This window comes from Physeter macrocephalus, chromosome 4 (assembly GCF_002837175.3).
Source record: "Physeter macrocephalus isolate SW-GA chromosome 4, ASM283717v5, whole genome shotgun sequence".
Lineage (NCBI taxonomy): Eukaryota > Metazoa > Chordata > Mammalia > Artiodactyla > Physeteridae > Physeter > Physeter macrocephalus.
Genome location: NC_041217.1, coordinates 75,266,785 through 75,280,129, shown reverse-complemented (window position 1 = coordinate 75,280,129; position 13,345 = coordinate 75,266,785). Strand labels below are relative to the sequence as shown.

Here is a 13,345-nt window from a genome sequence, read left to right as displayed (position 1 = left end):
CAGTTTTGGAAGTAGAGAGATAGGAAGGGGCCAGATAGTACATTGTCTTGTGATCCAAGATTAAGAGTTAGAATAATTTCCAAAGTGCAGTGGAAAGCTTTTAAAGAGTTTTGAGCAGGGGAGTGACATATTTGTGGTTATTTGAAAATATTCTTATGAAACATTTCAAACATGTAAAAAAGATATAATGAACAGGCACCTACTACTCAGCATTATCAAATCTAAATGTTGTTACAAGATTCAATTTTTTTGGTTTATAATTAAAACATAAATGATACAATGCAGCTAAAGCTAACAGGTGTCTTTTCCTTTGCTTAGTTTTCAATATACACTCAGCTCAAATTTATGTCCTGATTTCCCCAGTAGTCTCAATCTCCTCTGAAGATACTCAAAACCATCAGGTTTTCTATCAAACCCCCTTTCCCAAAAGTCTCTCCTGCAGCCAAATCTGACTTGCTCTGACACTGGCTGTTCTCTACATCTGGTGCACAGCTGTCAGCCTGGAAGCCCCCTTGACTTCACTATCATGTGGGATTCCCCTCACTCCTCTTTTGAGCTGGAGCCTCTGTTTCCTGGATCAGTATATGCCTTCTTCTCTCTTGTCTTTTCCCCCCATTTTAGTAAACATTTCCAGTAATTTTCTGAGAGGGAAAATAATGGAAAATTTTGAGGTATTTCACGTCTAAAAAATGTCTTTAGGGACTCCCCTGGTGGTGCAGTAGTTAACAATCTGCCTGCCAATGCAGGAGACAAGGGTTTGATCCCTGGTCCGGGAAGATCCCACATGCCATGGAGCAACTAAGTCCATGTGCCACAACTACTGAGCCTGTGCTCTAGAGCCCACAAGCCACAACTATTGAGCCTGCGCGCCGCAACTACTGAAGCCCACGAGCCCTAGAGCCCGCGCACCCCATTACCGAAGCCTACGTGCTCTAGGGCCCACGTGCCACAACTACTGAGCCTGCATGCTGCAACTATTGAAGCCCGTGTGTGTAGAGCCCGCGCTCCACAACAAGAGAAGCCTGTGCAACACAATGAAGAGTAGCCCCCGCTCGCCACATTAGAGAAAGCCTGTGTGCAGCAATGAAGACCCAATGCAGACAAAATCAAATAAATTAAAAAAAAAAAAAAAAAAAAAGGCTTTAGCCTACTTTAACCAACAACTGATAGTTTTCCTGGGTTTAGAACTCTAGGTTAGAAACAATTTTCCTTAGAATTCTGAACAGATTCCTTAATTGCCATCTAGCTTCCAATGTTATTTTGAGAAGGCCGAAGTCACTTTGAATTCTTTTCTTTTCTTTTTTTCTTTTTTTGAATTCTTGTTTCTTTTGTGGTCTCTTTCTCTTCTCTAGAAGGTTTTAGTATTTTCTTTTTGTCCTCAGTGTTCTGTGGACACAATGATCACATTTTATCATCATGTGTTTTAGTGGGGATCTATTTTCATCCGTTATGCTAGGACCTGATTGCCCTTTTCACTTTGGAAACACAGTCCCTTCCATTATGGGAAAACATCTGAATTATTTCACTGATGTTTCTTTCCTTTTCTGTCCTCCTGTTAATTATGTATCTTGAGCACTAGGCTAATTAGTTCACATATTCATATACACCCAGCTTACCACATTATATCCCACTTTTTTCACTGTCCTCCTCTTTCCCTGACCTGTCCTTCTCAATCTCACATGCTGGCTCCACCTCCTCTGCTCAACTTCTTTTTGGAGAGCCCAGGGCTTATTCTGGGCCCCTTCTCTTTTCTATTATCAATATTCTCTCTAGATGAACTCGTCCAGGCTTTAACTACCACTCCTGAGCTGATGACTCCTAATTCTTTATGCCCAATCCTTACACTTCTCTTCAGAAGTCTCAATGCCTTTTTTTCTTAAAAAAAAAAAATAAATAAATAAATTTATTTATTTATTTGGCTGCGTTGGGTCTTCGTTGCTGCACGCAGGCTTTCTCTAGTTGCAGCGAGTGGGGACTAGTCTTCGTTGCAGTGCGCGGGCTTCTCATTGTGGTGGCTTCTCTTGTTGCTGAGCACGGGCTCTAGGCTCGCAGGTTTCAGTAGTTGTGGCACATGGGCTCAGTAGTTGTGGCTCGCGGGCTCTAGAGTGCCGGCTCAGTAGTTGTGGCGTATGGGCTTAGTTGCTCTGTGGCATGTGGGATCTTCCCGGAGCAGGGCTCGAACCTGTGTCCCCTGCACTGGCAGCTGGATTCTTAACCACTTCTCCACCAGCGAAGTCCTCAATGCCTTCTTGACATTTCCACTTGGGTTGCCTAACACGCATCTCAGACTTAACATGGCCAGAACAGAAGCTGAATTTTACTCAGACCTGCAACTCTAGCTCTAGTTTTCCATCTCGGTAAAAAGCACCAGCATCCACTTAGTTGCTCAAGTATAAAATTTAGGACTTGTTCTTGATTCTGTTCTTTCCCTCCCATTCCGCAATCTATGAAGTTCTGCAGCTCTACCTCCAAGTGCATCCCCAAGTGTATCCGCTTTCATCTCTACTGCCACCTTCATTCTAGTACAAGCCCCAGCAACCACCACTTCTTACCTATGTTCCTGAAAGTATCTAATTGGTCTACCAAATTCTACTTTTGCTGCCCTAAAGACTTATTTTTCATAGAGAAGTCAGAGTAATCTTTAAAAGGCAGATCACATCATTTGCCTGCTTAAAATTCCCTAACAGCTTCCCATCACATCATGAATTTGACTCTAATTTTTATTCTGATTTACAAAGTCCTATATAATCAGGTCTCCTCTCTGAACACATCTCGCTTGCCAGAGTAAACCACAATCTGTTAGAATAATCGTACAGCTCTGAAATCAAGGTGATCTTTTACTGCAACAGAAAATTGCTAGATACTATTCAATCATTATATGTATTCATTTCGAGGAAAGCTCAAGGAAGAAAACATGTGCTGGGAATTCAGTAACTAAGGCTTAATTGATAAAATGTCTGTTTCAGTTATCCTATTTTTGGCTCCAATTTTTAGGATTCTGATGGTTGTTACAAGCATAGAAAAACAATAATTCAGTCTCTGAGGTGCTTCACTTTCCCCTGACTACTTACCCTGTGGGCAGACACTCTTCTAGTCTCTTGTACTGGTAGCCAGAGTTAGAGTTGATTTGGCCGCCTGGGGTGCAGGCTGTAGCCTGGATAGTTAGCTGATGGCAGGCACACTTGGACCTGTATGAAATAGAAAGGTACAAGAGCTACAGCTGTGAGACTTCCTTTAGAGGCAAGAACTTACTACTGATAAAAGGATGGTGATTAAGTAGTGAAATTTCTTTTTCTTCTTGCATACATGTAAATGAGAAAGTTAAAGACAGAATATGACAGAGTGAGAATAAGATAAAGAGACAGAGAACAAAACAAGTGGCAACCGAAAGTGTAATGGAGGGAAGCAAAGGAAAAGGAGAATCAGAGAAACGAACATAAAACACATGCACCCAGGGTTAAGCTGTGGGGCCCCAGCCTCTCAGTCTCATAGTTTTCATGGAGGCCTTACGGCACAAGCTCCAGCTAAGGAGGTAAAGGGAGGTGAGGAAAGGAGGAGTGCAGCATAAGGCAAAGAAGTGGAAAGAAAGACAATCACAACAAAGTTGGAGGCAGGGCCAGCAATTCCCTTACGAACTCACTTGTCCCGGCACCCATCTTTGCAGTCACAGCCAACCAGAAATTCAGGGCCTGTGTTAATGAAAACACCCTTGCCCGGGATTCGTTCCTTGCTGTAGGCCACCTGAGGTGGGGGAGTTGTGTCAATCTCATTGACACAGGACAGAGGAACATCTTCCTTCCCATAAGTGATGTCCAAAATATAGTAAAAAGGCTTATAGGGCTGAAACTTTCGGTCCACAAGAACATATGGATCCAAACAGAACATCTCCAGGAAGAGGAAGTCACAGCCTGTCTCAAAAAGGTAGCGCTCAATCTCTTGCATTGTCCGAAGGCAGAGGCCACAGGGTGTCTTATAGATAACATGAAAGCCCATCTTGCGGTTAACTCGGCGCCGGGCTGTCATCCGCCGGAAGTCATACAGTAGTGGGACTAGGAGAGGGTTCTTGCCCCGATACTGCTCATTTCTCATAGGTCTGACTCGAGACAGACAAGTATAGCTGCAGACATGAGGTAAGTAGAAAAGCTTCTCCATGGGGGCGCGGTAGGAGGGCTCTGCTGGGGCCCGCTCCAGCATGCCATGGAAGGCTGGGGGTGCTGGGGGAGCTGGGGGTGCTGGGGCAGAGGTTGTGGATCCTAAAGGTGATCTGCAAATGAGATGCAAGAATTCAGATAAGGAAGCAATAGTACCTCTCTGGTGTACACTTAGCCCATCAGTTGGCTCAACCACTTCTCTAACCTTTCAAATAGCTGTCCTCTTAAAGCTAAAGATGATACAAGTCAAATTTCCCCTTGCCTTACTAAACCTGGGCAATGACATGCTCTGGTTACTCTTCAGTGACTGGTAATATCTCTATTTCAACAGCATATATTTTCCTAAAATTTTTTTTGCCTGTGACTTATGGATGTAGAGTCCAGTCTTCTACCAATGCTAGTTTTTCCTGCTATGTGTCCTATAAATGCCCTTACTGACTCCCACGATTCAAGGAAAAAGGCTACAGAGTTCCCTTTCTATTGTACCAATGATGACACCATATTCAATAAGCAATCTTAACAAATGACTTTCTGGTGATTGTATTTTTAGGCGCCTAGTTTCTAATTCAATTATTTTTACATTCTGTTTCCTGGAAACGTCCAAGGTTAAAGCTTCCTTTTCAAGTTCAAACTTCTCACCATCATAATCTTAACTAGACCCCTTGTGGCCAAGGAACCTCCCTATACAGTGACCACTCAGTCCACATGCCAACACCCCCAACAGAGAGCCTGAGATTTTCTCACCTATGTGTCTGACTGATCCCAGGTTTCCCACCAGGGGCATTTTCACTGAGTGCAGGGGATGTAGGGGAGGAATGACCAGAGCCCACAGATCCTGGCCGGAAGGATGTGCTTTTTTTGGCTACCTGCTTCCGAGATTGGGCAAGCTGGCTTTCCAAGCTTCTAGGAGATTAGAGATCATACAGTAAGGGATACAGAAAATACAATATGAAAGAAACCGGCGAAAAAGAAGGAATAGCACTCACTCACTGTCACCTGCCTGGGGGGACAGAGGTGGACCAGGTGGGGCAGGTGGGGCAGGTGGGGCAGGTGGAGCTGTAGGCTGAGGGGGCTCCACTGGCTTGAACTGGGTTCCAGTACTGGTCAGATCCTGAGTGTACTGGACCACGGGACCTTTGCTCCTCACAGCACCTATAGGAAAAAGGAAATTGACCATTGAGAAGATGAGAGCTGTGTCATTTATATTCATGCACACATCTAATCCTCAATTTATATAATCTAAAAAAGCAACAATGGAAACATTCTGACTAAGTGCTAAGACTGTCAGATCTCACTATTTACACCAATGAGTGGGAATATTGGCACAGGGTGACTTTTACTTAAATAACAAGATTTTATCTTCCTGCCTCAGACCATTTACATTAGTAATTATGTTATATTTTGGTAAAATTTTTCAAAAACACATTCTTCGATCAACTAATGTTGTCAGGAAAAATTAACCAGAAAGTATGCCAGGAATATATAAAAACAAAAACAAAACCAGTTTGGGCTTTAAAAAAACTGACCACAGATAACACACAAAGCATATAATCTTCACGTGGATAACAGAAGTAATTACTACCAACAATACCCCTAACCTAAGCCAGTTGGTTTCAGATTTTTATGTGTTTTTTAGAATAAATCAGAGCCATAGCATGTGGAGGCGGCATCACAAATCCATCACCACTACTGGAAACAATTCAGGGCACATGTCCTGTTTTCAGTGAGTCAGTACTGTCATCCTGGCAAACAAAGGATATAGCCATTGTACATAAACCCCTTTGCTGGTTTGCCCATTTCTTCCTTCTCCCAGGGTATCTTTCAGGACATACCCATATTTGGACGTGTCCTGAGCTGTCCGCCTTGCTTCTTCTCTAGTGCAGAGGCTGAGGATGTCTTCATGCTGAACATGGGCTCCAGCCGTGTAGAGCCTCGATAGATCCATTCACATCTTTTGTCATCCTGGGGGATTGGGAGGAAGGAAAGGTGGCAGGGGGAATGGGTTAAAGGCTAGAATCTACACCGCCGCTTGTGAAGAATATATACTATGTGCCTCCCTTCGGTGAAATCTCCCTGATGAGCCCTGAATTCCCTATCTATTCAATAAACTTATGTGCCAGGCTCCCTGACAGGCATCAGGAATTCAACAACAACAACAAACAAAAAAAAACCCCAAAACACAAACACATATATTCCTTGTGTAAAAAATTATGAGAGATAGATGTTTATACTGAGTATAAGAAGTGTAACAAAGATCATAAGGCCTTAGGATCAAAGGGCTGAAATAGTTCAGAGAAGAAATATAATCCTAAGAAAGGCATGAGCCAGAAGAAAAGGATAGGTATAGAAGATCTAAGAGTTAAACTGGGCCTTGAAAGATCCTCAAGACCTCGAATTCATTGATCCTTCTTTTTTGTCCCACTATGCTATCAAAGCCCTAACCCTGGCAAACAGAACTAGCCGCCTTCTCTGTACCTACATGCATTGTGGATACTCCTGGAGAAAAACAAAAACACTGTCATGCAGATTAGTGTCATAATTAAATTCAGGGAATTTATTTTTAATAACCACTCATACAGGAACCAAAAAAGAGATAAAGTAAAATTTGACCCAAAACAGCAAGAACAGGTAAGAGGGTAAGAGTAAAACTATGGCATTTCTACAAAATCATCATCATTATTGCCTCTTATGCTCCCCCATCTCACCCAAATCCCTGCCTCTAAAACTCTAGGGAAGAAGAGTACCAGGAAGAGGATCCTGACTAGGCTGCCGTCCACCTCCTCAACTCGGGACTTCCACCACGTGCCTTCCCACTCAGTCTTGATAAGCTGTCCACTCTTGAGCAAAACCATGGGGCGGTTGGGGTAAGCAGTGATATACTCCTCTATGAAGTCTCGGCAGGAGATGTCTTCTATGTCCTCCCAAGTCTTTTTCACTGTCCCAAGGAAGAAGTAGGGCTGAGAGAGGGCAGGTAGGGCATGTCTTGATAGGGGAAAATGGTTGGCAAGGAGACGTTTGGTATTTTTCAGGTTGGGAGGGAGAGAAAAAATAAACGAAGAAATCATAACCTCAAGGGAAACAAAACCAAGATCACCTAAAAGTACTGAACCTAATGTGTAAATGTACACTCAAATCAAGTAAATACTAAATAAGCAATATGAAAACATAAGTGAGGCACTAATTTCATAAAAATGGATGTTTCTTCTTAGGAAAAGTCAAGTGGAAATTCTTGCTAACTTGGTAAGTCTAAAGGTAAATAAAAAACAATCTGGTGGCACCATGAAATTGATTTAAAAAAACCCATCCTTCCTTCTCATGCTCTATCAGGCTTTTAAGGGACCCTGAATGTATTTACTGCCATGTTATGTGGAAACACAGCCATGTTAGTTGACTCTTCTGCAATTAAAAACAGTCGTTTCTGTTAAGAGTCTCTCCCAAGCCAGAGTCACAAGTATAGAGGACACTATGAAGCCCCCATCTAATACAGCTTCTATAGAAAACACCATGAGAAAGTGCTATGAAAGCACTATGCAGACTACAGATTTATACAAATGTTAGATTAAGCATGAGACTAGGAAAGAAGTAATATCTTCTCAAACCTAAATCACTCAGAAATGAAATCAAAAGACATCTACAATATGAGCATCCACTCAAGGTCAGTCATGATCTTCTAGTGTCTGACTCTTTGGCTGCAAAGACCCAGTACTAGAGATGAGCAAATAAAACTGTAACTCTCAAAGGACATTAATCAAACTTCTACTCTTTGAGATTAAAGCACCAAAAACATTAGGGCCTTTTAATTGTTTGTCTTAGGAAGAAATACAAGGTAGAGGAGGAAATGGATAGAACTAAGGAAGAAAGGAGGGACACTCACGTGGCCGGCAAATGGGATACAGTTCAGACTGTGTAACATAGGAAGCATAGCCATCATCAAAGAAAATGAGAAACCTGTAAGGAGTAATGGTAGAAAGATTGGGGGTTATGATATTTAACATGACCAACAGAAATTATCTTACCATAGCTTCCACGCCTCTGGATCACAAACAGGACACACTCCAGGGAAGATGTTCGGTGCACTACTTTCTTCCTACTATCCTCTCTTCCCACCCCAAGAGTTAAGAATTCTCCCTTAGGTTAGCAGATGCAAACTATTACATATAGAATGGATAAACAATAAGGTCCTACTGTATGGCACAGGGAAGTATAGTTAATATCTTGTGATAAACCATAATGGAAAAGAATATTAGAATTCTCCCTTAATCTAACCAACATACCCCCACTTTGCCAAAAGCTATTTATTCTCATTACACTGTCGGATTCCTACACTGCTGAAAACATTTAGTCTCCATTTCTTCCTTCTATATGAATTCTCTACTCCCCCTAACCATTAATCAATCTGAATTATTCTCCCCTACCTAGTTTTCTCCTTGAGAAAAGGAGAAAAAAGGGTTGGGGGGGAGCAAGAAAGAATCATCCACATGACTCCATGGCAAAGAAAGAGTTTCTGGCCACTGGGGACTACGAACACAGAAGCTAATTGTGAGATTTGGACTGTGGCTTGAACAGGGCAGGTGCTGTGCTCCCGGCTCCCACTCTCTTTACAATCCTCTGTCCAGGTACCTGAGCTTGTTTTTGACGTTTGGTGTCTCAGCTACAATGCCAGCGTAGAGCCAGACCTGATTCCCATCTTTGTATTTGGCCACTACTCGACTGCCCACATACAGCTTGTCGGCAGGAGGGTGGTAATCATAGGCAATATGGTTCCCTGACAGAAGACTCTTTCCTTTGTTGTCAAATTTCACCTTGTACTTCTTTCCCGGCCCTGAGTAAAAGGGAAAAATAAACAAAAAATTTTAATAACCATCAGTTTCTGTGTGAATCCTGGTTGCTACGTGAGAGACAAAAGGCAAGGCTATATGGGGAAAAGAAACAATCAGCATTGGAGACCTGCAGGTTGTCTTTCATTAGTTCTTCCTCTAGCTTGAACATACCAACCGTCTGGATGGCAATAAGGGTGCCTTTGTGCCACGTCTTAGTTCTCTTCTTGCCCAGAATGCGCATGCTAACTACCAGGTCACCATCTTTACTCAATTCTCCAGACATTTGACTCAAGGTTCCTAGGAAGAAAGCATAAAGAGATATGGCATAGACTGGGGAAAGAATGGAAAAATAAAGAGAGTACTGAGTTATTGGGGCAAGTGGGGTAATCTTTTGATCCTTAGCCACTTTTACTGCTCTCTTGGCCAAGGGCAGAAATATAAGACACAGACGAATCAACTGTTTATGATAACAGGAAAAACTTGAATTGAAATTCACGTGTAACTCAAGACCATCTCACTTTACCAAATATTTCCAACTCCTTATTAATAACATTAATTACCACTCATTAAATGCCACGTAGCATTTTATAAAACATTTTCCTGGGAGGGATCTCTTAACAGCCACACTCTACAAACAAAGCTTCCCTCAGACCTCTTTTTAAGGGTTTGAGTTACTCTCTTCTCTTTAACCTTCATCTGGAAAAAGAAATCACAAGCATGGAGCTAAAAAGGTATTTGGACAAAGCCATCACACAGTAGAAAACCAGCAGACAAAAGACTTAAGCCAAGGGACTTCCCCGCTGGTCCAATGGTTAGGACTCCGCACTTTCACTGCCGTGGGCCTAGGTTCAATACCTGGTTGGGGAACTAAGATCCCTTAAGCTGTTCAGCGGGGGGAGAAAAGACAAGCAGACAGCAAGGAAAATCTGTGGTGTTAAAAGAACCAAACAGAGGTGGAGAAGGATTCTGAAATGCTAAAACAAAGCCAGTTATCCATGAAATCTCTGTGTAGGATTTCATGCCCACAGCTATACCAAGGTGCCTCCTGACTCTAACCTTTGTGTAGATCCTGGGAACTGCTCTTCTTGTTGACAGCATCCATGAATTTCTGGACATCTTGAGCTGACTTTCTTAAGGCAGCCATAGCTTCACGGAGCTGTAAAGAAGGGGATGAGGGAAACAAGTTTTAAAATAGTAGCACCGGTTCTTTTTTAACATCTCTATTGGAATATAATTGCTTTACAACGTTGTGTTAGTTTCTGCTGTACAGCAAAGTAAATCAGCTATACGTATACATATATCGCCATATCCTCTCCCTCTTGTGTCTCCCTCCCACCCTCCCTATCCCCCCCCCACCAGGTGGTCACAAAGCACCAAGCTGATCTCCCTGTGCGATGCAGCTGCTTCCCACTAGCCATCTATTTTACATTTGGTAGTGTATGTATGTCAATGCTACTCTCTTACTTCATCCCAGTTTACCCTTCCCCCTCTGTGTCCTCACGTCCATTCTCTACATCTGCGTCTTTATTCCTGTCCTGCCCATAGGTTCATCAGAACCATTTTTTTTTTTAGATTCCATATATATGTGTTGGCATACAGTATTTGTTTTTCGGACTTAACTTCACTCTGTATGACAGACTCTAGGTCCACCCACCTCACTACAAATAACTCAATTTCGTTTCTTTTTATGGCTGAGTAATATTCCATTGTATACATGTAGCACCAGTTCTCGAGAATAAGAACTTGTCTTTTAAAAAGCAAAATAGAATGAGTTATGTTTAGAAGCTTATAGTTACTTTATCAGGCAAAACCTGCCCTTTCTTACAAATCTGGTTCAGAAATCAGCTTTAGGAAGCTATCCTTGATTAATTTAACTGCCAAATTCTACATTCATATAGCACTCAGTGCATGCATCTATAAGAAACTTTTGCATTCTTTTTTTTTTTTTTTTTTTTTTGCGGTACGCGGGCCTCTCACTGTTGTGGCCTCGGGCCCAGCCACTCTGCGGCATGTGGGATCTTCCCGGACCGGGGCACGAACCCGTGTCCCCTGCATCAGCAGGCGGACTCTCAACCACTGCGCCACCAGGGAAGCCCACTTTTGCATTCTTTTAACACCTATTAAAGAACTGCAACCCATAGGGCTGATTATGCAGGGTGAATGATTATATGCTCATGGCTGAACTGACTGAATGGTCAGGCCAAAAGTTTCTCCCATTTTCATATTCTTATCTCTCACCCTTCTCTTACCCATCCCAACTTACCTTCTGGTCTTTTGGAGTTCTGCTCCCAGCATCACCTACAGATGAGAAAAACTCTGAGTGTAAGGGACTTACACATAAGAATTTCTAAGAAATCAAGAACTAAGCTACTTAACAGGATTACCATGGAAATATTATTGATAACAACTGAAAACTAGATATACATATCTATGTGAAAGTACCAAAAGCATTCAGAAAGATACACAGCAAATAGGTAACAGTGCTTACCTGGGGATAAAGTACTGGGACAGGTGATATTCTGTGGCATTTGGGGTTTTCAAATATTTGAATTCTTTTTTTAAAATTTATTTGTTTATTTTTATTTTTTGGTTGCGTTGGGTCTTCGTTGCTGTGCGCGGCCTTTCTCTAGTTGCGGCGAGTGGGGGCTACTCTTCTTTGCGGTGCATGGGCTTCTCATTGTGGTGGCTTCTCTTGTTGAGGAGCACAGGCTCTAGGCGCTTGGGCTTCAGTAGTTGTGGCACATGGGCTCAGTAGTTGTGGCTCGCGGGCTCTAGAGCACAGGCTCAGCAGTTGTGGCACATGGGCTTAGTTGCTCCATGGCATGTGGGATCTTCCCAGACCAGGGCTCGAACCCGTGTCCCCTGCATTGGCAGGCGGATTCTTAACCACTGCGCCACCAGGGAAGCCCAAATATTTGAATTCTTATAACAATAATTTATTTATGGGTTATTTGAATGATTTGAAAAATGAAGTATAGTCAGTGAATTAAGCAAAAATGTTTCTTCTTGAGTAGTGCTGTCCAACAGAACTTCCTGCCATGATAAATGTGTTCTGTATCTACACTGTCCAATATGTTAAAATTTGGCTACTAAGCACGTGAAATGAATTTTAAATTTTACTAAAAATTTTTTAAAAATCAGGTATAATTCACATACCAAGAAATTTACCCATTTAAAATGTTTAATTCAGTGGTTTTTAGTGTATTCACAAGGTTGTACAACCACCACCACTATCTAATTCTAGAACATTTTCATCACCCTGAAAAGAAACCCCACTAATGAGTATGGGGTTTCTTTTCAGAGTGATGAAAATACCCATTAGCACTCACTCCCCATTCCACCCTTCCCACAACCCTCAGCAACCATTAATCTACTTTGTGTCTCTATGGATTTGCCTATTCTGGATATTTCATATAAACGGAGTCATATTATATGTGGTGCATCATATCAGATTCATCTATGTTGCAACATTTATCAGCACTTCATTCCTTTATGTGATTGAATAATATTCCATTGTATGGCTATGCCATATTTTATTTATCCATTCATCAGTTGATGGACATTTGGGTTGTTTCCACTTTTTGGCTGTTATGAATAATGTTGATAGGCACATTTGAATATCAGTTTTTATGTGGGCATATATTCTCATTTCTCTTGGGTATATGGCTAGGAGTGGAATTGCTAGGCCATAAGGTTTAACCTTTTGAGGAACTGAAAGACTTGTCCAAACTGGCTGTACCATTTTACATTCCCACCAGCAATTTAGAGGGTTCCAATTTCTCCACATCCTTGTCAACACTTATTACTGTCTATCTTTTTAACTACAGCTATCCTAATAAGTATAAAGTAGTTTTTTTTTTTTTAAACCCCTCATTTGTTTATTTATTTTTGGCTGTGTTGGGTCTTCGTTTCTGTGCGAGGGTTTTCTCTAGTTGTGGCAAGTGGGGGCCACTCTTTTTTTTTTTTTTTTTTTTTTTGCGGTACACGGGCCTCTCACTGTTGCGGCCTCTCCCGTCGCGGAGCACAGTCTCCGGATGCGCAGGCTCAGCGGCCATGGCTCACGGGCCCAGCCGCTCCATAGCATGTGGGATCTTCCCGCACCGGGGCACGAACCCGTGTCCCCTGCATCGGCAGGCGGACTCTCAACCACTGCGCCACCAGGGAAGCCCGGGGGCCACTCTTCATCGTGGTGTGCGGGCCTCTCACTATCGCCGCCTCTCTTGTTGTGGAGCACAGGCTCCAGACGCGCAGGCTCAGTAGCTGTGGCTCACTAGCTTAGCTGCTCCGCGGCATGTGGGATCTTCCCAGACCAGGGGTCGAACCCATGTCCCCTGTATTGGCAGGCAGATTCTCAACCACTGCGCCACCAGGGAA

The 13,345-nt window shown here is 42.6% G+C and overlaps 1 protein-coding gene and 1 long non-coding RNA gene across 9 annotated transcripts in view; one reads left to right on the top strand and one right to left on the bottom strand.

Annotated features, from left to right (window-relative positions):
* Positions 1 to 6: 6 nt before the first annotated feature.
* The window catches only part of LOC114486183 (histone-lysine N-methyltransferase SETDB1), a 20,634-nt gene continuing 7,295 nt past the window's right edge, over positions 7 to 13,345 (bottom strand). For 2 of the 7 annotated variants that reach the window (XM_055084337.1, XM_055084338.1), the window contains 12 exons: positions 11,235 to 11,269; positions 10,028 to 10,127; positions 9,143 to 9,268; positions 8,772 to 8,973; positions 8,026 to 8,099; positions 6,896 to 7,086; positions 5,984 to 6,113; positions 5,138 to 5,303; positions 4,896 to 5,054; positions 3,641 to 4,264; positions 3,072 to 3,188; positions 7 to 1,386 (listed from right to left, as the gene is read on the bottom strand). In XM_055084337.1, coding sequence (XP_054940312.1) covers positions 1,359 to 1,386; positions 3,072 to 3,188; positions 3,641 to 4,264; positions 4,896 to 5,054; positions 5,138 to 5,303; positions 5,984 to 6,113; positions 6,896 to 7,086; positions 8,026 to 8,099; positions 8,772 to 8,973; positions 9,143 to 9,268; positions 10,028 to 10,127; positions 11,235 to 11,269 — 1,952 coding nt within the window. In that variant the 3' untranslated portion in view covers positions 7 to 1,358. Of the gene's footprint in view, positions 1,387 to 1,555; positions 4,265 to 4,895; positions 5,055 to 5,137; positions 5,304 to 5,983; positions 6,114 to 6,895; positions 7,087 to 8,025; positions 8,100 to 8,771; positions 8,974 to 9,142; positions 9,269 to 10,027; positions 10,128 to 11,234; positions 11,270 to 13,345 lie in introns of those variants that run through there. The other 5 variants (XM_055084339.1, XM_055084344.1, XM_055084340.1 and 2 more) reach the window with 5 other exon arrangements.
* The window catches only part of LOC129392069 (uncharacterized), a 14,414-nt gene continuing 5,114 nt past the window's right edge, over positions 4,046 to 13,345 (top strand). The window contains exons 1-3 of one of the 2 annotated variants that reach the window (XR_008617131.1): positions 4,046 to 4,130; positions 6,883 to 7,015; positions 7,361 to 7,995. This is a non-coding gene — a long non-coding RNA (uncharacterized lncRNA). Of the gene's footprint in view, positions 4,131 to 6,882; positions 7,016 to 7,360; positions 7,996 to 13,345 lie in introns of those variants that run through there. The other variant, XR_008617132.1, reaches the window with a different exon arrangement.